The 23,724-nt window shown below is 42.4% G+C and overlaps 1 protein-coding gene across 1 annotated transcript; it reads left to right on the top strand.

The window, feature by feature from the left end:
• The first annotated feature begins 4,533 nt into the window (after positions 1–4,533).
• ISCA2 (iron-sulfur cluster assembly 2) lies at positions 4,534–12,416 on the top strand. The gene is made up of 4 exons (XM_063117863.1): positions 4,534–4,603; positions 7,107–7,272; positions 8,131–8,246; positions 10,289–12,416. The coding sequence occupies exons 1-4, from the start codon at positions 4,545–4,547 to the stop codon at positions 10,461–10,463; spliced, it is 516 nt and encodes a 171-aa protein (XP_062973933.1). The 5' UTR covers positions 4,534–4,544; the 3' UTR covers positions 10,464–12,416.
• The last annotated feature ends 11,308 nt before the right edge of the window (positions 12,417–23,724 follow it).

Genomic DNA, 23,724 nt, shown 5'->3' with positions numbered 1-23,724 from the left:
CTACTGCCGGAAACAGCTCCAAGAACTAGTGTATCACAGAAACACCCCATCCAGCATTTTACCCCCCCCCCCATTGGAAATGTTTTATTGGCATGTCAACAGCAGAATGTTCTTGAGACCCTATGAGTCAATGTACTATTTCTCTGTAGCTTCTAGAACTAGCTGCTGTTGAACGCAGAATACTGGTCTAGAAATAAACCTCTGGGCTGCAAGCCTTGTGCATCATCAGGCTGCTTAAGACTAAATGGGATTTACACAGGGCAGCTACCCACAGGATTTCACAATAATCTGGGTTCACATGGATAACTTTATACTCCTGAGATACTCATCTATGATATGCAGAGTTACTCATCTGTGTATGGATAATAACCTGCACATTGAATTTTGTACAGGAATGGACTCCTAGCCAATGAAACTGTTGCAACAAATAATGTCCGCATTCAACTACCTCAAATTTCTTCATACATAGAATCATAGAATCATAGAATAGCAGAGTTGGAAGGGTCCTACAAAGCCATCGAGTCCAACCCCCTGCTCAATGCAGGAATCCACCCTAAAGCATCCCTGACAGATGGTTGTCCAGCTGCCTCTTGAAGGCCTCTAGTGTGGGAGAGCCCACAACCTCCCTAGGTAGCTGATTCCACCGTCGCACTGCTCTAACAGTCAGGAAGTTTTTCCTGATGTCCAGCTGGAATCTGGCTTCCTTTAACTTGAGCCCGTTATTCCGTGTCCTGCACTCTGGGAGGATCGAGAAGAGATCCTGGCCCTCCTCCTGGCCCTACACTTCAGAGGCAACCCTATACAGGCAGTCCTGCATCCTTCAAGAAGCTGTAGAGTAGCATGACTGCCCAGGAACTACACAAAATACAAGTGGCCTCCAATTTGATTCATCCTGTATAGCAGGAAGGCTAACAAATGAAGAAAATAAATTCTTATGGGTGGGGGGATTCTTGTCTGAGGGGACAGAATACTAGATATACCATTCCAAGTGCTTTAGAGTAGTGCGGTGCATGAAGTGTCAACATATATATTTATTCATTTATTACATATTACAATAAACTAAGCTCTCTGGGCAATTCACAACAATTAAAACCATAAAATACAGCATAAAATACATTATTATTATTATTATTTCTGTACTGTCCCATAGCTGAAGCTCTTATAAAAAATATAAGCATAAAATAAAAAGTAAAAACAGAATAAAACCTAGCAGCAATGCAGAAATTTGAAATACAATAACAAATTTAAAACAACAGAACTAAAGGACTAAAATGCCTGGGAAAATAAAATCTTCACCCGGCACTGGAAAGAGCACAATGTAGTTGCCAGACGAGCCTCTCTGGGAAGCTCATTCCACAACCAGGGTGCCACAGCAGAAAAGGCTCTCTTCTTGGTAGCAACCCACCTCACTCCCTTCCCTTCAGAGAAGTGCCACTGAAGACATTAATTCAGTGAAAATGATGCTAAATCTGAGTATCTGAACCTGCTCCCCTACCTGGTTCTCCTGCTATCTTGCCTCCAGTTCCAAATTATTGCCCAGGGATAATATTGCCAGGGGAGGGGATAATCCACTGTGCCATATTATGCCATTTCATTGAGAATAGGCATACTTCCCTTGACTGGCATTCTCTGAACCTTCCAGGATCATCAGAGCCACTGAAGCCCAGGCAAACTTCTATCAAATATACAAATGTAAAGAAAAACAACAGAGTCTTTATTATTATTATTATTATTATTATTATTATTATTATTATTATTATTATTTATATAGCACCATCAATGTACATGGTGCTGTACAAAGTAAAACAGTAAATAGCAAGGCCCTGCCGCATAGGCTTACAATCTAATAAAATCATAGTAAAACAATAAGGAGGGGAAGAGAATGCCAACAGGCACAGGGTAGGGTAAGCAGGTACAGGGTAGGGTAAAACTTCAAGATTATCCAATTTATTATGGAATAAGTTGTCATGGACTGGAGTCCAGCTCATCAGTCCATAACACGATTAATTAAATTTATATACTGCCCCATAGCTGAAGCTCTCTGGGCAGTTTACAAAAGTTAAAAACAGTGAATATTAAAAAGTATACAAAATTTAAAACCATCAAAAATATAAAAACAACAGTATAAAAAAACAGTATCCATCTTAAACAACAACAGTTCTGGGGTTCATTAAAAAAAACTTAGTATATGTTTTTAAATGCTGTTAAATGCCTGGGAGAAAAGTCTTGACCTGGCACCAAAAATATAACAGTGTTGGCACCAGGCGAGCCTCATCAGGGAGATCATTCCATAATTGGGGGGGGGGGAGCACTGAAAAGGCCTTCTCCCTTGTTGCAGTCCTCTGAGCTTCCCTTGGAGTAGGCACTCGGAGGAGGACCTTAGATGCTGAGTGCAGTGTACTGGCAGGTTCATGTCGGGAGAGGCGTTCCGTCAGGTATTGTGGTCCCAAACCATGTAAGGCTTTATAGGTTAAAACCAGCACCTGATGCCATAATAAATGTATTGGTCTTTAATATGCCACCAGACTTCATGTACTAGGCTTTGGTGCAACAAACTAACATGGCTTACCCCCTGGAAACGGTTGCCTATGCAAAAGTAAACAGGAACTGACCAGCTTTAGAGCCAATGACACAGGTGTAGCTTATGGCAATTCATACGATGGGGCTGTATGAATTGTCTAACTAACTTTCCATCAGCATAAACACAGCAATGCAGACCTACATTAGGAGTGATCCATACTGAACTACTCCAAATGGGTTTGGGCCACATAGTGCTCCACCTTCTCAATTCAATTAACTCAGCCTTAAACCAGCAGGACTATACTTTACATAGCTCCACTGAAGTTAAAGAGACTGTATCATAAAGAGGCAGCCTGAAGGGTAGATTTGAGCTTCTGGAAACTTTTAGCCCAATTCACAAGGTTGGAAATGCTCCTTTGTTTAGACAGAGTAGGAGCCTTTTACCTTGCCTTTATCTCAAACACGATAACCAGATCACTTGAGGGTCATCCTAGAGATGCCTCTCCTGTCCTTGTCAGATCAGCAAAAAGAAACTGGTAGCAACATATGCTAAACTTTATCCCGCCCCCCCCCCCCCCCCCACATACACACTTTGCGTGTTCAGCATATCCCTTTCACCTACATAGTGGGAGCTCAATTCACTGAGTTGAAGGCATGTTCTGAAGAGGAAGAGGAAATAACACAAAAAAGACTGAGGGAACAGTTGTCGGGAGTGACCAGAGTGGAGTGTCCTTCCTCAGTGAATTATGACACAGTTCAATGGCAGATTCATGCTTCATGGTGACAACCAGACACGTTATCTGCATAAAAGGTTACTCTGTGGCCTTTGTAAACCTTAACTCACTTTAGCCCCATTTGCATTTATAGAAGTTATAATAAATGCTGCAATCTTAATCATACTTAATGAGATAAGCCCCAGTGAACTTGGGAGGGGAGTACTTACAAATCACAATGCATAGGCTCACCATGAAAGTAAGGTTTGAATTTAAATATGTTCTCTATGTGTGTGTGTGTGTGTGTGTATATGTGTGTGTATATATATATATATATATATATATATATATATATATATACTTCATATGTGAACTATAAACCTCTGGATTAGTAAATGCATTGTGGGCTGCATTGCATCCTTTTCTGCTAGGGGAAACGATATGAGAAAAATATTAATTCAGAAATGCGTGATTTAAAAACAAGTTTCCACATAGGAGGGAATAAGGCAATAGCTAGTACTATCTCCACTGACTTAGCTGGACCATTCGTGCAACAATTTCCAGAGCTGTGTCAGTCTATTGCAGCAAAACCAACAAGAGTCCTGCGGCACCATCAAGATTAATTCTTCTGATGGTGTGCTATAGTCCACAAAAGTTATGCCATAGGGTGGCTGGGTCCTCCATTTGTAGGTCCATCAGAGCACAGTTTTCTGTTTGAAGGGCTGTCCAGTCCAAATCAGGTGTAAAAATGAAGAACCATAAGAAGCTATAAGAATGGAGAGGCCTTGAACTTGCTCATCAACACTTGGCACCTAGTGAGCAGGCACATAGGTCACCTGGTCAACAGTTTCCCCATTCTGGTGAGATATATTGTGTATCTGTTTAATTTATAGCAATTATTTCTAAATTTGCATCTACACATAACAATTAGCATGTGCAAAGTTTGTGCAACCCTGTGTCCTCTTTTGTGTGTGCAATGTGGCTTCCCTATGACAGAATAAATCTGTCACAAGACTCTTCCTTGTTCTCATTCGTGCACGAAACTCAAACCGGCCAAAAGGAGGCGGCGTGATCGTAGGAACTCTAGCCTTGACGTCACGGCGGCAACCAATCGAAGCGCTTAACAGTTAGCAAGTGTGGTACTTCCGCCCTACTTCCTTCGCCTTCACAAGGAGGCACGTGATCTTGTCCGCTCCTCTACTCTCTCCCCAATGGAGCGAGACTCTTCAGTTCACCGTACCAATTGGCGCTTGGCATGGGCGGGACATATAGTATGCCTCCGCCAATTGCGACGCAGTAGGGAGAATCAACATGGCGGCGCTAACAGCGGTCAGTTGCCTTAGGGCGCTGAGATCTTGCGGAAGGAGCAGGTAGCGGCGGGTCTTTCCCTTCTTCGTGTTGTGTGACGATCGGTTAAGTGTTCCCCTCAGCGTGAACGAGAGGGCGGTCCCGGCGGTGGACTGGGAGTCACCCCAGGGTGATCCGTGTTTTGCGTGGACTACACAGTCATTAAGGCTTTTCGATTTCTCTAGCAATAACACGCATCCCCTATTCCGAAGCATTTTAGCCCCACGAAAGGATCCACCACTTTTGTCTCCTGCCTGTTGGCCCTCATAGCGTGGCTTTTTGCAGAGTTCTCGAACCTTAGACGCCTCTTCTTGAAGGCACACGTTTTTAGAGCGGAATATGTTCGTACTGTGTTTAGATGTGGCTATTTGGGGGTCAAAAGCTGAATACGTGACTTTTATAGTGAGCTAGACATATGGTAGTGATATCACCATATGGATGAGAGATGGAAAATGTTGAGAGAGAGAATGTCTCCGAAGGCCATGAATGACTCGCCAGCGTCGTGTGGTCTGAGCAAGCTATATCCAATTACAGCTCATTTTATCGCTTCACAGAAAGATAGTTTGATACTGTTATTTCAAGGCTTTTTGAGGTTAAAAGAAACTACATTATTAGACATGGCTCCTTTACTGGTCTTCTGACAACAGTGCAATCCCATATTTAGATGTATAAAATTGCACTGCTTGGCACTATTGCCAGAAACCATTAAAGGAAATAAAACCTGTTGTTTGTAATTTAGGGCACAATCAGTTTAGAAAGAAAAATGTCCTTCAACTGCCAGTATGGCTGGCTATGGAATGTTGGCAGTTGTAGGACTTTTTTTCCTGGCTAAACATGTAGAGAATTGCACCCTTAATCTATAAATGTCTTGAAATATCATGAATTATTTCTAAATTGCACTGTGTTTAGTGGGACTCACTGCCAGGTTATAGGATTGCAGCTTAAATGAGTTTCTATGTTTTTAAAAAGTGAAGAAGAAATCAATGGTAGTCTTGTTAGTATATAAAAGCTTATTCTTTAGTACTGTGGGGAAAAAATGCAAGTCCTAACTCATTGGCTGAAACAATCACACATGAAATCTATATATTGAGCCCAGGAGTTCTGAACTGTAATAATGTTACATCACTGTGAGAAAGACTCATGGAAAAAAACAGAAAATAGTCCAAGGAGAACAAAGGGTGTGTTAAAAAAAATTGAAAGGCAGAAGATGACAAGAAGTACTCTTTTTGTACTGCATAATTAGCCTTTGGGTTTTGCACTCAGAAGATTGTATTGAGGCCAGAAGCTTAGCAGGGGTCAGGCAAAGTTCAGGCATATGGATAATGACAACAGTACAGTGAGAAAATATCTACAGATGATGGTTTGGTTTGTGATGTACCTAAAACTGCCCGGTGCCAGGAGCAGATGCAAATAACCACTGCTCATTTCAGCTGAATGCTTGCAATTTCCTCTACCTAATGTGTACAGGCATCTGCTTCTGTATTTTAGGAAAGCAATTAAGATTGTGATCAGCAACAGCTTCTTCCTGATCAGAGGATTGCAAACAGTGTTACAGTAAATCTATAGCTATGGGAGAAAAGGTAGTTATGTCTTCCCCGGAGTATACTTAAACGCCAAAGTAAACTCATGATTACTTAGCTAGAAAAAGGTTCTCCTGTAGTATGAAGAAAGAAAGACGTGTTCAGAAGACAATGATTAACCAAAGTCAGGTAAAACATGTCTAGAATGAAATGCCTCTATTGGTGCATGCTCAACCCTTTGAGAGCACAGTCCCAGACCTAGCAGAGAGAGTAGTGGGTGCTTAAACTTTGCTTGAACAACATATACAGACAGACTGGGTAGAATGGAGAGGTTGACTGAGGCCAACCCCACAGGCTGCAGTGGGTTTTCTCTCAGCTCCTTTCCTCTGACATTCTTGGTCACAGCACTTATTCTCTCTCACCTGGGGTGAAAAGATCCAGAGTAATAAGGATCTTGTGAAGGACCCTCACTTCATTCCTCAATGCTCTGGAATCTGTTTCTTGTAGGCCCTTACTGCTAAGGGGTTTCTCTCTCTTGCTTATTAGATCACTTGGAAACACAGGGTAACATGTGGTATGTTTTCCCTCCACCTTTCTTATTTATTTATTCAAAGTATTTTTTTATCCCTCAACCAAAAAAGCCCTCAAAGCAGCTTACAATAATTCAGGAAAAAGACAATCTAAACAGACACAGAACACAAGGAAAAGGGGATGAGGAGGGAACGGGGGGAAATAGACTGTCAGCAGAGCTGGTGGAATGGCCTTGCTTCCCTGCTCATCTCCCAGTAGTACACTGCCGCCACCACTCCGTCAAGTGGTGGTGGCAGTGAGCTGGCAGTGCTAGCGTTAGACCTCTCTCTTCTACACAGTGAGGTGATACAGCTTTTACTCTACCTCCATTCCTTATATCACTGATCTGATGTACTTTTTGATCTGATGTACTTTTTGATCTGGTGTACTTTTTGTCCCACAATCAGACATTTCATTCTTTATCTTTCCCACACAGCCATTCCCTTGCTCTCTGGCATTGGATGAAGGCCCCATCGCCTTCCTTGCAGAACAGTGCTTGTATACCAAGGATAAGAGTGCAGCGTGTAGCATCCTCTGCCTCTGAAGAGACCCAGAGCGATTCTAAGGAGGGGCGGATCTTCATCAGTGACAACTGTGTGAAGGTATGGCTCCTTGGAAGTCAATAGAACGTTGTGCCATCCATCTGTAATGTGTGGATGCCTCCTGAATTGCCATATGGCCTGCTTGGTGTGCCCATACTACACTCCATGTGAATCTGTTACATAAAAATGCAAATAATAAATGTCTGGCTGCAGGGCCAGGGCCAGACTATTTTGCACCCTAGGCAAGGCAAGCTACTTGCACCCCCCCCCCCCAAAAAAAGAATTCCCAACTTTGATTCAGCTGTTCAAGAAGAGTTTCTGAACTATTATATTTTCCTTTGATTATGTTTTTTCTTAAAACAGCTAATTTGTATAAAACTGTGACCCTTAAAGGGCAGTACTGCGCAGCTGCCTAGTAGGCCTAATGGTAGTGCCGGCCCTGTCTGGCTGCCTTGATCAAACAGGTACAAATTATTTTACTAGCCATCTCCATGCCCTGCCCATATCAGAGTGGCATACTTTGATAAGACTACACCCCGAGGACTGCTAATTTGCAGGGTATAGTAAACTCAAGATCTAGGTTTGTGATGACCTGCTCAGTCCAGGCTGGCAAAAAGACAAAATGTTGTACTTATTTTCAGTTAGTGTCAAAAACAGGTCGTATGAATTGGTCCTGAGGTTTGTTGTTGGGGCAGTACTTCCACTTTTGGGGTAAGGCAAGTAAGGGTGTTCTCTTTCAGCAGCTGTGGAAGAATGTGCCGCCAGGTTGATAGGTGTAACTTGAATCTTCATCCCCTGTTTAGTGTTGCTCTGTGTCTAGGGCTCACCAGTCCTTTAAAGGCTCTTGTTAGTTGAATGTAGAATTTCAAGTGGTTGGTAAATATTTGTATATGACTCTTGCCCATTCTATTTTAATAGAGGCTGGTTGAAATTGCAGAAGGGTCTGAGTTTCTCAGACTGGAGGTGGAAGGAGGTGGCTGTTCTGGTTTCCAGTACAAGTTTTCCTTGGATACAGTTGTCAAATCTGATGACAGGTAAGAACATAGAGTACTCTGTGTGTGTGTGTGTGTGTGTGTTGAGGAAGCGAATTGTAGATTTGGGGTATACAAGGGGGAAAGAAGAATGATGAATTAATATGTCCTTGCATATTGTGAAAAGACTACTTTTTGTACTGTTTTCCTCTATTGGATTTGTACATATTATTTCCAAGCCTCATGGCAACATCAAATATTGGGCAATTTACTTATTTCTGAAATGTGCATTCTGCTTTTTTCCTGCCTAGAGACTCAAGTCAGCTAACAAATTAAGCATCAGGCAAAATATATAACACAGTAATCAAATTGACAGGAGGAACTTGAGCAAACTAAAAAGACACTTCGAAGAGGAAGATTCTCACTTCCTTCCCGAAAAACTGGTTTATTTATGGCAGGCCTCTCTTGAAATGGAGTTCAAGTTGTGGGGCCATGACCAAGAAAGCCCTTTGTCTAGACATCTCAGTTCTTTCTTCACAGCTAGATTGTAGCTGGGTTCACACAACATGCTAACACACCCAGTATGGGTTGATGCTGAACCAGTGGGTTATTTATTTATTTATTTATTGCACTTATATACCGCTCCCATAGCCAGGGCTCTCTGGGCGGTTTACAGAAATTCTAAAATTAAGATTAAAATGAGTATACAAAATTTAAAATTCTAAAACACAAAACATACACACATAAAGCATTAAAAACCATTAAAAAACTAAACATGTGGGTGATTAAGATGTGCCGCCATATGCCTGGGCAAAGAGGAAAGTCTTAACCTGGCGCCGGAAAGATAGCAGTGTTGGTGCCAGGCGAGCCTCGTCAGGGAGATCATTCCATCCATAGTCTGGGGGCCACCACCGAAAAGGCCCTGTCCCTTGTTGCCACACTCCGAGCCTCTCTTGGAGTAGGCACCCGGAGGAGGACCTTAGATGTTGAACATAGTGACCAGGCATATTCACGTCGGGAGAAGCGTTCCATCAAGTATTGTGGTCCCAAGCCATGTAAGGCTTTATAGGTCAAAACCAGCACCTTGAATTGGGCTCAGAAACATACAGGCAGCCAGTGCAAGCGGACCAGAGCAGGTGTTATATGGTCAAACCTTCTAGTTCCCGAAATCAATCTGGCCGCTGCATTTTGCACGAGCTGCAGCTTCCGAACCATCTTCAAAGGCAGCCCTGCGTAGAGTGCATTGCAGTAATCTAACTTGGAGGTTACCAGAGCATGGACAACTGAAGCCAGGTTATCCCTGTCTAGATAGGGGCGTAGCTGGGCCACCAACCGGAGTTTGTAGAAGGCACTTCGTGCCACTGAGGTCACCTGAGTCTCAAGTGACAATGATGGATCTAAAAGAACCCCCAAGCTACAAACCTGCTCCTTCAGGGTGAGTGCAATCCCATCCAGAACGGGTAGAACACCCACCCACCCATCCTGTCAGCGGAATTACCTACTAACAGCATCTCAGTCTTGTCTGGATTGAGTTTCAGTTTATTAGTTATTGTGTTGTCTGACACAGCATGTTTTCCGCAGGGTTGCTCATTAACCATGCAGTATGGCTTTTTAACCACCCTGAACATCCCAATAACAACAATGTGGAGTAAGGCCTCTCCTGCTGATCTAAAAGGACAAGGTGACTTGTGGAAGAGCAGGCATTCTCAAAGGCAGCCTTTCCCAACCTAGTGCCCTTCAGACATTTTGTACTACCAACTGTCATCATCCCTGACCATTGTCTGTGCTGGCTCAGGCTAATGGGCGTTGTAGTCCCCAACATCTGGAGGGCAGCAGGTTGGGGAAGGCTGCGCTAAGGTTTTGCAGACTGCAGCATCCATGTCGGCCCCCAGATAGGACAGACTTGCGGAGAATCTGCACATCATGAAGGCTTGTTTGTGTGTAGCCTGGAGGCAGGGGCAGATATGTATCCGCCTTGATCCAAAGGGAGAGGCGGGTAAGAAATAAATACATGATGATGATGTTGTTGTCTTGGAGGTGCGTCCACTGTCTTTCAAAATCCTTGTGCAAGTGCCCTAACATGCTGTCTGCATTTCTTTCTCCAGGGTTTTTGAACAAAGTGGTGCCCGAGTGGTTGTGGATTCAGGGAGCCTAAGCTTTGTGAAAGGGGCAATGGTGGACTTCAACCAAGAGCTAATTCGCAGCTCGTTCCAAGTGGTGAACAATCCACAGGCAGAACAAGGCTGTTCCTGTGGATCTTCCTTCGCAGTTAAGCTCTGATCAAATGTCTCCATGTGGACTCTGGTGGATGCTGACAGTTCCCTTTTTGGTTGCATGTTGTGTTCAGCTTCTTGCAGCAGCTGCTATAGTCAGTCGTGCAGTAGACTGCAAGCAAACCTTGAGACAAGAACTGATCTCTCCAGGACTAGAGGGGAAGTGGGCTAGTCCTCCCCCCCACCCCGCCCAAATCCCTGTCCAGTTTCCCAGCAGTTGCCTTGATGACTCTCTACGAAGCATTTGAAACAAACTGTCACACTGGGAATTTTTTGTACATACTTCTGTGATATAATGTATTTAGTTTTTTTCGTGTGAACTTCAGTTAATGTAATGTTCATGTATGTTAGTATCCCTTTTCATTTGTTCATTTGGAGCCTGGTGAATGCATGGATGGGTGATTGAGGTCTATACTCTTTCTGGACCTCCACGCATTCACAGGTAGTTTTTGCATGGGTCCTGTGTGCATACATCTGAAAGCAGGTGGGATTCTGTATCCTGGGATCCTGTAAAAAGGTAAAGTAGACATTGATGCCTGTATAGGGGTGGGTTTTTTGTTTTTGTTATTTTTGCAATTGCCCTGATGTTTGGAGAATAGGAATAAGCACTTCTTAAAGATGTGGTGAGTTGTGGTTTTGGTGGTGGGATTGGCCTGGGGATGCTAAAAGTGCAAGCTGGAGAGAAGATCTTATCACTTAGGTTTTATGCCTTACAATTTCCTCCCTCCTTTTGCTTCCCCTTTTGTTTCTAAACCCCATTTAATGGCCACTTTAAGAGAAAGAAGGTCAACTGTTGTTGCTTGAAAAGGAATAGAAGACTTCCATAATGAACAATTGTCTTTAATAATCTAACAGGACATCTGCCTAACAGTGCCTGATCAGTAACCAAGAGGTTTTTTTAAAAAAATAATAATAATCCCCATTTAATGGCCACTTTAAGGCAAAGAACTTCAACTTTAAAAGGGAGGGCTATAATGAACTATCTTCTATAATAAAAGAGGATATCTGTCAGTGCCATAGCACCAAGACCATAAAATCTGGACACCTGAAACTCTGCGTGCATACTAAGAGAACCCTAGGGGATGTGCACCTCTGGCTTACTTTGTTTTAAAAATGCATTCATTAATTTTAGTTAATTTAAATGTCCCTGTGTTTGAAACCCTACAGTCCTTCATCAGTCACTTGGTGGCAGACTTCCCTAACGTATGGATAGCTTTGCAGTTGATAAGTTTGAAGTGGTGTTGGGGGTGGGGGGAGTCTGAAGGACAGACTGATACGCCTGCCCCACTGTCTGCTGTGAAGCAGGGGGGCCCTCCGAGGAATATATTGGACAGACCTTTCCTTTAGGAAAGGTGAGCCACGGGAGGGGCCAAGCCCAGGGTGCCAATGGCTGTGGCTTCACTCAGCACAATGTGTCCAACTCTTGATGAAGGCTTTATAAAACAAAAGGCTGTTTCAATCCACACAAAACCAGGGACTTTTGCTTTTGCTAAATAATAATGCCTTGACTCTCATTCTCCCTCAATCAGCCGGGAATTAAAAGCTTCACTTTGGAATTGAAACAGACTTTGAGTAGCACTACATGCCTGTACAAAAACCTTTTCTTTGACCTCAAAGGGAATCCTTTGTACAGTTAGTAGACTTCTGGAAGGCTTGCAAAGTCTTAATCTGTGAAGGGTGCACGTGTATGTGTTCATCATAGTCATTTCTATAATGCCTACATGTATACATTGTTCTTTGTAGTTACCTCTGTATTGCTCAGCTGGGGCTCATCTCTGCTCTCTTTTGGGTTAGAGAAGCCTTTTCTTCCTGTTCCTGACATTAATTTCCTGTGATTAAAAAAGTAAGGTATGCTGTGTGGTTTCACATGAGAGCGTATCAGAAAGTCAGAACCTCATTTTCATATGCTCCACTTTATGTTGGATTAAGGAAATAAAGTGACTTGCCAGTATCAAAGGCAGTAAGCCTGTATACACTAGTTTCTGGGATACATGGGTGGGAGGCTGCTGTTGCACCATGCCCTGCTTGTGGTTCCCTGATTGACAGCTGGTTGGCCACTGTGTCAACAGAGTGCTGGAGTAGATGAACTCTTGGTCTGATCCAGCAGGGCTCTTCTTATGTTCTTACATTCTTGTTTTTATATGTTTTCAAGAAATAGGAAGCATATAAAAATGGAATCTTGAGCTCCATTTCTTCTCCTCAACTTCATGCTGCCTTTGGGTCAATATGGTGAGAGTGATACATAGATGCAAACTTTATAAATCCTACCTTGTAGGGAAGAAAGGTAGAATGGGATGGCCTTTTGTGTTGTTGCTTTGAGTCACTGACCCTCTGAATGTGCCATTGAGTGAATTGACATGGTTTTCTTCTGGACAGGAAGGAAATTCTGCTTGTTTTCCTAGAACCCACATCTAGGAAAGGTGTTGTTGTGGACCTTTTCTGGGTAGCATCTCCCTTAGTCTCTGCAGTAACAACATCTGATGATGAAGCTGTGTAAACATGTGGGCTGAGGGAAGATATTGGCAATGCCATGTATTTTCAGAATGCTGTTTTTCATAGATTCTGCCACTGAACTGAGGCTGTTACAAATTCCCCGTAGACGTGTAGGATGCTGTGAAATCATATGTGTTGCAGGCTAGTATTGTCATGAGTTGTCTTTGTTGCTACCACTATTATTCTGCATAAGAGGGGGGAAACCCAAGAAAGTATGAAACTCCAAAAAAATTGTTGGTCATTAGCTTTTTGAGTATAACTAATTTTAATATAAAGAATAGTGCCTAGATTGTTGTAATCTAAAACATTGGATATATGAGCTTTGCATAACTGATCCCATCATATTGATCCTGTTATGCATGATTGGCAGGAGCTGGAATAAACCATGTGTATTGCATGACTCAATTTGTCCAGAGCAGGATGTGTCCAGGGAAAATGGTTTCTGCATTTGCAACTTCTTGGGTTCTGTACTATGATACTAAACTGGAAATATGAGAATCTGCCACTTGGATGTATTCTAAATACACCTGCACAGAAACTATCAGACTCAAGACGCAAATGGCTGTTGGTGTTCCCTATATTAATAAAGAGATTGTCTGTGTGCAGACATCTCCAGGACTGTAGTGGTGAGGTAGGAGAGGGTTTCTAGTAAGAGTACAGATTCCCCAATCCATCCATAATGGTCTTTTGCACACAAACAACCCTAATTATGGGTTTGTGCATGTCATATATTCTCATGCCACCAGTGGATACTCCTGCTAACAGACAGCAGCATGTAGGTGCTATATCTGGGACTATGAAAGGTGGGGGAATTGTGTTGTCTCAGCTATTCACCTAGGATCAGACAGGCTGGCTGACTCTGAGCCATCCCACCTGTCAACTCCTTGCAGGGCATCTTTCCATCAGTACAAGGGGGTGCCTTTTACTCCTGGGAGGTTCTAGAGGTGGGCAGAGGGCATTTGATTTCATGTCCTTGAGTCCATGTCCACCTCCTGCAAGTATCTTGTTTTGGTGGTGATGGCAGGTTTCATTGCCAAATGTATCCTGGAAGAGGAGAAATTTAATTTGAGTTCTGAAAAGATGTACTGGAGGCCTCCCTTACTGCAGAAAGGATCTGGAAGGAAATGGGCTTTGAAGACCTGTATCATTAGAGTCCAAATCTTTCCTTCCCCTGCAAATAACCTTTCAGTTGTAAAGGGAGGCTCACCAAAAGGACCATTGTAAGGGTCTTAAAGACTCTATGAAACTTTCACCAGCTCTCTCTGTCTCTGTCTCTCTCAGTAAAGTAATCATAACAGGCTCTTATTATGCTTCAGGTGAATTTTACTCCCCCCCCCCCCAAGTATACCTGTGATGTATTTTCCATCTGCACTGTCCTTTTGTAATGGGTTATTTATTTTGCTATTTTCCCTTTCTTTCTGTTGCCTTTTCAGTTTTAAGAAAGCAGATGCCCTTGTGCATAGCCCATTTGGCAAAGCCTCTGACACATCTGCCCAAGTGACTTAATGTAGGGAATATGTTAAGTTTCCACAATCTGTAGAAACGATAAATTAGAATATGAACCCAAGCTCCATTTACATAATGTCACCTCTAGCTATTTCTACACAAATGTAAATTATGCTGGCTTTTTCCTTGCTCCTCAGTGCTCAGCTATGACTTGATAAGAGATCTACATCTGCACCTCTTCCCTCAGAACTATAGCATTACTTCACTAGAGGGCATCCTTACCCTTTGAGATGCAAATGGCTGAGTTGGCTTGGCTGTGCTGTGATTGGCTCTGAGCCTGAAAAGTAGTGAAGTGTTGCTTTGTGTGAGTGAAAAAAAATCTTATTCAGGAGTCTGTTAGGCCATTGGTTCAGTTCTTGCAAAATCGAAATACCTTGTCTGTTGCTTAAAAGGGTCATCTGGTAGTTCAAAATTATATGAGGTGTATGGAGCTGGTGTTGCCAAGGTCCTGAAGTGTAGGGATGCCTGGAGGAAGTTGTTAAAGCCATTATCAAAGGAGCACAAATGGAATAAAAAAAAATCACAAATGATTTCCACTCCTCCAGACTATCTAAATGCATTGGAGGTTTGCTTCTGCTCTAATGCATTCATACTCTTAAAAACTTGAGAGTTTCCTACTTGCTAAGTGAGAAGGAAGGCATAGAGTAGACAGTGAAATGTAGGGTGACCATATGAAAAGAAGGACAGGGCTCCTGTATCTTTTAACAGTTGTATTGAAAAGGGATTTTCAGCAGGTGTCATTTGTATATATGGGGAACCTGGTGAAATTCCCTCTTCCTCACAACAGTTAAAGCTGCAGGAGCTTTAACAGTGACCAGATTTAAAAGAGGGCAGGGCACCTGCAGCTTTAACCGGTGTGATGAAGAGGAAATTTCACCAGGTTCCCCATATATACAAATGATGCCTGCTGAAATTCCCTTTTCAATACAACTGTTAAAGATACAGGAGCCCTGTCCTCCTTTTCATGTGGTCAGCCTAGAAATGTTTAAATCAGGAGTGCCAAAAAACTCAGATGGAGGGCTGAGAAGCTCTCTGGGGTGAGGCTGTATTCCTGGGGTGGGCGGGGCTGAAGGCAAAAGGGGAGGAGCCAAACATACCAGCTTAAAGATCTTAACACTGGTAAGGAGAGACATTTCACACTTTTAAAATGGTTTTTTTTTGTGCATTTAAAATGCTCCAAACCTAGGAAAACACCAATCTAGGGAAGGGGTGGGACCAGAGGAAGTGGGCGTGGCCATCTGGGGAAGGCCAAGTTTGGCTTCTCTATCCCCCTTCTCAAGGCAGGCTGGGTTTGGCTTTTGCGCCTGAAGTTCAACACCCCTGGCTTAAATTGTATAGAGAATGTACAACCTTGACTAAAAATTTTGTTGGGATTTGATCAAACCTGTACACTGATGTATACCACCACATGGGAAGGTTACATGTGTGTCTATTTTACCATCTCTATACACTTTCGGATTGTGCTGCTGACTGCAGTAGCGTAGCCCTATCTCTGATTGTCACCCTTGTATAGGGAAAATAACGTGGTGTCCCTGGGTAATGGATTTTCAAATAGTGGTGGTAGAATTACTTTGTTTCAGGTTGGCTTTGGTTTAAGAGTTATTCTGGTTGGCTTAAAATACATTGTTATTTTTTTGTTGCTTTTTATACATTGTTACATATTTCTTTAACACAATGCTTAGTTGTTATCAGAAGTAAAGGAAATCTGTTGAGTCTATAGCAGCCTTCCCCAACCTGGTGTCTTCCAGATGTTTTGGACTTCAACTCCCATCAGCCCCTAATAGCATGGTCAGAAATGGCGAGAACTGGGCTGGGGAAGGCTGGTGTATAGAGTGAATTGCTGTAGGGAGTCTTTGACATTGGATACATGTGCATTTGCTGGGGATTCAACTGAAGCAATAAGTTGAGTTGGAGCAGTTTAAATGGATTAGTGTAAGAGCTCATGATGAAATTCTGTTGGAGAAAGGATTGCAAATGTTCATTTATATGTCACCCTTAAAATTTAACAAAAGATCAGAGCAGTTTACAACATTCAGTTAAAATAAAATCACAGTAACACAGATTGATATTTTGTTTGGTGTTAGAGCTAAATGTAGGTTGCAGCCTATATATTGCAAGAACTGGTCCAAAATAGCTTATAAAGCAACATGTTTTCAGGCTTATTCCAATAAGTTCAATATAGTATATTCTTTTTGATAAAACATAGCAAATAGAGTACTATATGATGAACACATTCAGTATCTTCAGGCGTTGAGTCTCAGATGAAAGTAGAGCTTCCTTTATCTATACATATACACACTTTCTCTCTTTTCTCTGTTATTGATCTGAATATCCAAGTTGGGGAAGACCTTCCATTCCCAAGAAGCGGGCTGTGAACACAGGTTGTTTGCACATGTGTTTTGTTGTCCATTTGCAATAGGGCTTAAATAGTGGGCTGTGGTTCTTGTGACAGGCCTTTCATACCATCACATCCTCCAAGCTGCTCTAAAGTCTCCCATGCTAAATGCAAACAAGAGACTTGTAAGTGACAGTCTTTGCAGGACCATATAGGTACAATCGCCTTCTAAAACTCACGTTCTGAGCCCTGATAGTCTACTGGGAATTTGATCCAATCAAGGAACTTGGAACAGGAGGATATGTGCTGGTTCAAATAAGTCATCTTGCCTTATTTTAGTTCCTTTAAAATTGGGCCTTCTTATTCAGCCCTCCTCATGTCTTTTGGGTAGTTTATTTTTTTAATGACAAGATTTCCTGGTTTCAGTCTTTGTAGCCTATCAGCATTTTGACTCATGTCCCTGTTTGGCTAATCAAGTCTCATTTACCTTTGACATCCTTTAGAGGAACAGAATGGGCCATTACAGTTGCCTTGGAAACAGTGAGATTAAATGCACATTGCTATGGCAACCTGCCATGATCTTCAGTTTCTATCTGTGGGACTCATTTCTTCAACACGGGGGTGGGGGGTGAGTTATATGGGATCTTCCATTGTGAAGACGCAAGCTGTCTTGGGGCTTGCTACAAACACAAACAGGTTATAGTTTCTTCTTCAGAATCCATGGTTGCAACTACCGGGTGATCTTCAGCTCATTTCACACTTGCTTGAAAAACTGTTGTTTTGATTGACCTCATTAGCAACATTTTTATGACTCAGACCTTGTCGTCACCACCTCCTCCTCAGAGGATACTTTAAATTAAACTCTCTACACTAGTAGTTTCTGAGAATGCTCCAAAGTTCTGCAGTATGGAGAATGCTTCAGGAAGAGAACGAGATGAAGAAACTAAATTTCTGGGTAGTTCATTAAGAAACCCTTCTGGCAAAGCATAGAGAGAGAGATGGCGATCACTCGTGTCTGAGTAAGATTGTCTTCCAGAGTTAGAGACTTTAACGGTGGGTCCGCAGATGTCTGTGGTGGCTGATCCTGGATCCACAAAGCCACCCACAGTGAGGACACAGGTTTCCAGATGGAAGCAGGCAGAGGAATCAGCCTGATCACTCTCAGGATCAATGTTATGTTAACCTTGTTCATAAATAAATCATAACACACACAGAGAATGAATAGATAATAAATAGATAATAAATTATAGCAAATAGGTGTTTTGACATATACAAGAGTGCATTCTATAGAAAACATGTACTACAATGTGTATATGTCCTCTTGCTTTTTAAAAGGCAACATAGCAAAAATAGCAATGCTGACTTTGTCTCTTTACACCAGAAGCCTGAACGAAGAAAATAAAACTTTTTTTTTAATGGTATGGTTTTTAAGCTGCTCAGTAGCTCCTGTTGAATATGGGAATTGACAATCCTAGTGCATTGATTATTCTTAGCTGATTGTTACACATGATTGAAAACACATATACGTATCTGGTATATTCCCCAGTGCTTCAATATGTAAGGTAACTGTGTGTGTGTGTGTGTGTGTAAAAAATACCTTATATAGTAGATTTTTAAAACATGTACCACAGCTGTGGTACCAAGTACTGCAGATGCAGGGAGGACATCAATCCAAAAACATAGAGCTTCAGCTATTTGGCGGTATAGAAATGCAATAAATAAATAAATAAATATGGAGTTGTTCAGATTCAGAAGTTGCAAACCCAATTGATGATAATCTGTAATGAAACCTTACTTTGATAGCTGGCATCTTTTTGGTTTTTTTATAAGCAGCACCCTACTTGTGGTCATTTGGAGCAGCTAAGCTATGCTGGAAAGAAGCATGCCCTAGGAACATTCCTTGTTCTCATATACTGAATGGGTATGTTCATAGATGAATATGGTAAAAGTAATGGGGTATTTGAGTAAATGAGTGCACGGTAAATTCAGCTCTCTTGCCTTGTGTTTTATGACCCCTGCCCCCATATAACAAAATTGACCCTGGAAACTATGAGGTTGGAGTGAGTTTTGTGAAGTGTGAAAGTACGCTTAGAAATATTAAATCCAGTTCTTAGGATTATATACAAAAGCAAATGGGAAGCTGTTGTCACTCAATGAGCACAAAGCTGTAGAGTAGGTCTTCAGGGAGATGCTGCCAGCTGGAGGATTTTATTACAGGATATGAATTTTAGTAGCATACAGGATGAAATGGCATCTGGATGATACTTATAACAAATTTGACACTTGCACTCTACACCAGCTAAATTCTCCCACATACCAGGTATGATTCTTCAGCACTGGTCAATTGTGAGGTAATGTTGAGTTGAAGTTGCCACCTCAGCCCTGTTGTGGACACTTGCCCAGCTGGTTGATGTGTTCATGTGGCAGGGGAGAAAGCTCACATGCCACCAAATACCTAAACTAGCATATGAACTCCACACACTGGAGGCCTATAACACATTAGGGCCCAATTGCTGTAATTGTTTTAAAACCCTTTTTAGATTAATTTAGTTTTCTGTGGTTGTAAAGTCAATCCACTGTTCATTCTGATCCCTCCATCCCAGAGCTGCAGATTTTCTCCATTTTGTTTGGAGCATTATTGGGTATGTAAAATGATAAATGGTTCTGTGACTATAGTATGGGTAGATTTACTAAGATCTTCATATTAATAAATAAATCAAATTGATAATTGATTTTTATCTTAGACATACTCTTCTTGTTAGTATGAGACAGTAAGAGCTTCCAACCTTGAGATTGGCAGAGGAGCCTTGGACATAAGGAATGATGCCCGACAAGTCAAGAGTCAAGTGGAACTAGGCAGAATACACATGGAGTGGCATATGATGGAGGGAGGGGATTGCACCTCCCAGGTCCAGGACAGAGCCTGACTGTGCTGAGGAGTAAAAGCTGATGATCATGGAGCTAACAGCAAAAGTTTGCATCAAGCCAGGCAGATGATAGGTTGCTCATTGGTTCTGCCTCTTTCGTTTGAGATTTTACACTTCCTTCTGAGGACCATGAGAACTGGCAATCCTGCTTGCAAGTCAATATTACACATTTAAAACCTTTCTAGGATGTTTCCTTACTTAAGCATGAAACTAGATCCTTTGGTAGCAACCCCTTTGTCTTGTTCATTTGTCTGTCTCACATATTCACTAAAAGGAGTGGCTGGTTTTAAGGAAGCATGTGGCTGAATCCATTACTCCAGCCATTGTGATTCCTAGTGCTAGGTCGTATGGAGTTTGGGCCATGGGCAAGGAAAGGTGGCTTAAGCTCCCTGCAGTCATGTGCCCCCTTTGATAAAATTAGACTCAACCCCCTTTAAATGTCACATCTGAATTTAACCATTGCATCTAGTTTAACTCTAAGAAACTAGTTTTGTAGCATGGCCTATTCATGATGTCCTACCAAGTAGCAAAATGCAAAAAATAATTATAAACTTGTTTTTTTTATCAGCCCCAGCCCTCTTAAGGGAAAAAAAATTCTAAGCACAAACAAGGTGTCAAGCCACCATAATTATGGCACAACTTCCTGGAACTGCATTTCTGAGAGAAAGCGAAGATCTCTTAATGAAAAACTGTCAGCACTTTCATAAAACTATAACATCCATAGTACTTTGTTGTGAAACTATAACAGTTGCTGATTTTGGCTTTGTTTTTATCTATTAGCTCTCTTTTTCTGCAGTCCCTGCATTTATAAGTATAAATTAGTGTTGCCAGACAAATACATATGAGAAGCAAGAGGCTCTACAAGGTTTGAGATCTTTTCTATGCTCAGGTACAAATCTAGGAGAAATGTGATGCCAGCTGTTCCGAGGAAGGCAGCACAATATCCGTTTCAGTGAGTCTCAAGGTGCTGAAGGGGTGTGCGTTAATCAGAATGGTGTTTTTTTCAGCATGTCCTCTTGTAGCAGGGTGTGAGGGGGAGGGCTTCTTTCTTTCCTTCTAGTTTTCCGAAGTAGGTTGCACGATGCTTTCCTCTGGCAGAGCCACTGAGGAAGCAGAGTGATAAATGATGAGAATTTTTGCAAGAAAAGTGAGAATTCTTTACTCCTTTAAACCAGGTTTAATAACACCTGGGAGGGTGCTATTGCCCTCATGTCCTGCTTGTGGGTTTCCCAGTGACATTGAGCTGGCTACTGGCCTGGTTTGCATGATTGCAGTGTGGTTGATGGTGTCTTCTTAACCACCCTCCATCAGCTAATTGCACACTGGAGGGATTAGCATAATTATCCTTGGTGGTAGCACAGCTTGTCAAGTCATGCAAACCTGGTGAGGGTGACATATTGCTGTGGTTAAAGCCACCCAGAACCCATGGGCTGTTGTAGGCCTCTGGGGTGGCTTGTTAACCATGGGAACAAACCACCCTCTCTGGGTTCGCAAGACACGACAAGACGTGCTGCCAAGGGTAATTATGCTTATCCCCCTGGCATGTGACCTGCACGCACAGCAGGGAAAATAAGGCACCGTGGCTTATTTCCCCAGCTGTAATTGTGCAAACTGGGTTTGTGAATGCTGGCTTTGATAGGTTTTTGGTCTGATCCAGTAGGGCTTTTCTTAGGGGGGCACCAGATATGTCTACTGTCATTGCTTTTTATGGTGAGATAGGGGTGGGATTACTGAGGAATGTAGCAATTCTATTTCTCCTTGGCACTTTCTTCAATTGGTTTATGGGTGCTACTGTGTGCGATGGTGGAGTCTTCTCTTCCCCCTCTCCCCAAAACCCCATGTGAGAATTCTGAGCAAAAATTGTGAATTTGGGGCTCTGGGACAAGAATCTCAAACTGATAATCTGATGAGTGGTGTAAATGCACCTGTTCTTCTTCAGTGTATTGCATCCGTGCAAGATCAGCCGGTCTGTTTTAGAAATGTCTTTGGCCTGTCCCGGGTTGTTTTCTGAGGTTGCTTGGAACCTGCCATTGAAATAAGCTGGCTTGTTCCCATGTGTGCTTCCATGTAGGCTACAGGCATTCTTGTACCTGGGGCAGAGTGTAGGATGCATCCCAAAGGTAAATTCTTTTCCCTAAATGCTTTGCTATATTGCCTTGATGTTCATGGAAGCATTAAAACTTTGGTGTCTAGGAAAATCTGAGTTTGTCTTCATCCCCCCCCCCACTTTTCTCCACCTCTTAAAAAAAAAAATCAAATCAGAACTACTAGATGAATGCCCATTGTGTAGGTTTTATGCTGAAAATGACAACGCTAATAATGTTTAGAAGGAAAAAGGGGTTTAGAAAAAAAATTCTTGCAGCTGTCTTTAGCGACAAAGGGAGAAATAACAGAGATACTCCTCATTGTGAGCAGGACTTTATCTCCTTGCAGTGTTTGAGCACTTGGAGGGGCGAGAGGAAGCAAGAGGGCTGCCTGGCAGATCGCTGTGCCTGTTAACAACGCTCCTCTCGCGCCGCCACTGTCCTACATTCCCAGATAACAGGCAGAGGCCAGAAATAGGACTGACATGGTGAAAGAAGTTTCTTAATCTTTACCGAGCCGAACAGAAATGTTTGAGTGAAAAGCCAATTCACGGGGCAAAGAAGAATTACACTGGAGAAAATTGGGTCCACAAATCAAAGGCTGCTTCTCCACTGAGAGGAGAGGAAGAGAACTCCGGCCCAGGAATGGGTAGAAGGCTGAAAGAAGTCTGTTAGCAATGGAAGACGGACTAGAGAGAGCTTGCTTGGGGTGAAGGTAGACACAATTAAAAATGAGGATCCATGCAGTACGTCTAGAATCTGAGCAAGCAGCCCCAGAACCCCCCCCCCGCCGATAAATCATGTGGGAGAGGCTCCTGCTCTGCTTACAGTACTCTGGACTTCTGTCCCCCCCCCCCACTTGACCTTTGTAGTTTGTGGACAAAAGCAATTGTATGTACTCTGTGTTTACGGGTTTGCTTATTAGTCTAGATTAAAACAAACAATCTGCTATAAAACTTCTCATGTTGCATTGTCTTATTAAGCTGGAAAGGAGCAAATTCACCCCAATTAGATTTCCTGATTTGAGGTCTGGCTCTATTCTGTTCTGCAGAGCAAGGAGAGGAAGGGGGAGAAAACTTTTTATTTCATAACAGCGTGTTGTGTTGCATTCCCATCCTTCCATAAGATACAGAAGCTCTTCCTGTAAAACGCTCCCAGGGCAAGCTCATGACACCAAGTAAAGCAGGCTGAATATAAATAGATTTCATGGGGGATATGTGACGATAGTCTAGTGTCAGCTTAATTTATATCCATGCAGTGTTAAGAGTGGGAGAGCCGGGCCCTGAGAGAACAGCCAAGAAATGGTATTAGCATTGATAAACCTGCTGCAAAGTCCATGCATCCAATTATCCCCCAAGCTTTCTTCCCTAGGTGAGAATGACACCCCCTTTCCTATGATTTCCTCCAGCCATCCCTCCTCTTTCTCTCTTTGTTTTGGTTCCTAAATCTTTTACCAACGGAGCATGGAGAAAGCAAGGGAACCTGTAGTGGAGAATTACACAAGCCTGCAATTTATCTTCCTTGTTTATTAAGTGAGGTAATTCTTGGCCACTGAAGCATGTGTTGGTAAAGCTCAGCTTGAAGCTTTATGAGGGAAGGAAACCATGGAAGAACTTAGAAGCTGTAATGTCGCCTTTTCTCTTTGGAACCTGTTGCACTTTGTGTTGTAACTGGAAAATTTTGTAAATAATTTTGAAGACAGGTGTCCATGTGTCTTACTTTACAGAGGATGGGCCTCTGCTTGAAGACATGCTGTATTTGAAGGACAGTCCAGCCTATACCTCTCAAATATAATGAATGGTAAAAAGAGAAAAGCAGGGGCCTTGAAGTTGCCCCTCAGCACCTGGACAGCAAGCTTACCAGGCACTCAGGTCACCAGGTCTTCCCCTCTATACTGACCTGAATTATATATATATTTAAATT

Source organism: Elgaria multicarinata, chromosome 2, assembly GCF_023053635.1.
Source record: "Elgaria multicarinata webbii isolate HBS135686 ecotype San Diego chromosome 2, rElgMul1.1.pri, whole genome shotgun sequence".
Lineage (NCBI taxonomy): Eukaryota > Metazoa > Chordata > Lepidosauria > Squamata > Anguidae > Elgaria > Elgaria multicarinata.
Note: the sequence above shows the minus strand (reverse complement) of the source record. Positions and strands in the feature narration are given on the sequence as shown.

Coding starts and splice junctions, on each gene's coding strand:
- ISCA2 (XM_063117863.1), top strand. CDS start 4,545: ATGGCGGCGCTAACAGCGGTCAGTTGCCTTAGGGCGCTGAGATCTTGC. Junction 4,604..7,106: donor AGATCTTGCGGAAGGAGCAG/GTAGCGGCGGGT, acceptor TTTCCCACACAG/CCATTCCCTTGCTCTCTGGC. Junction 7,273..8,130: donor TCAGTGACAACTGTGTGAAG/GTATGGCTCCTT, acceptor CTATTTTAATAG/AGGCTGGTTGAAATTGCAGA.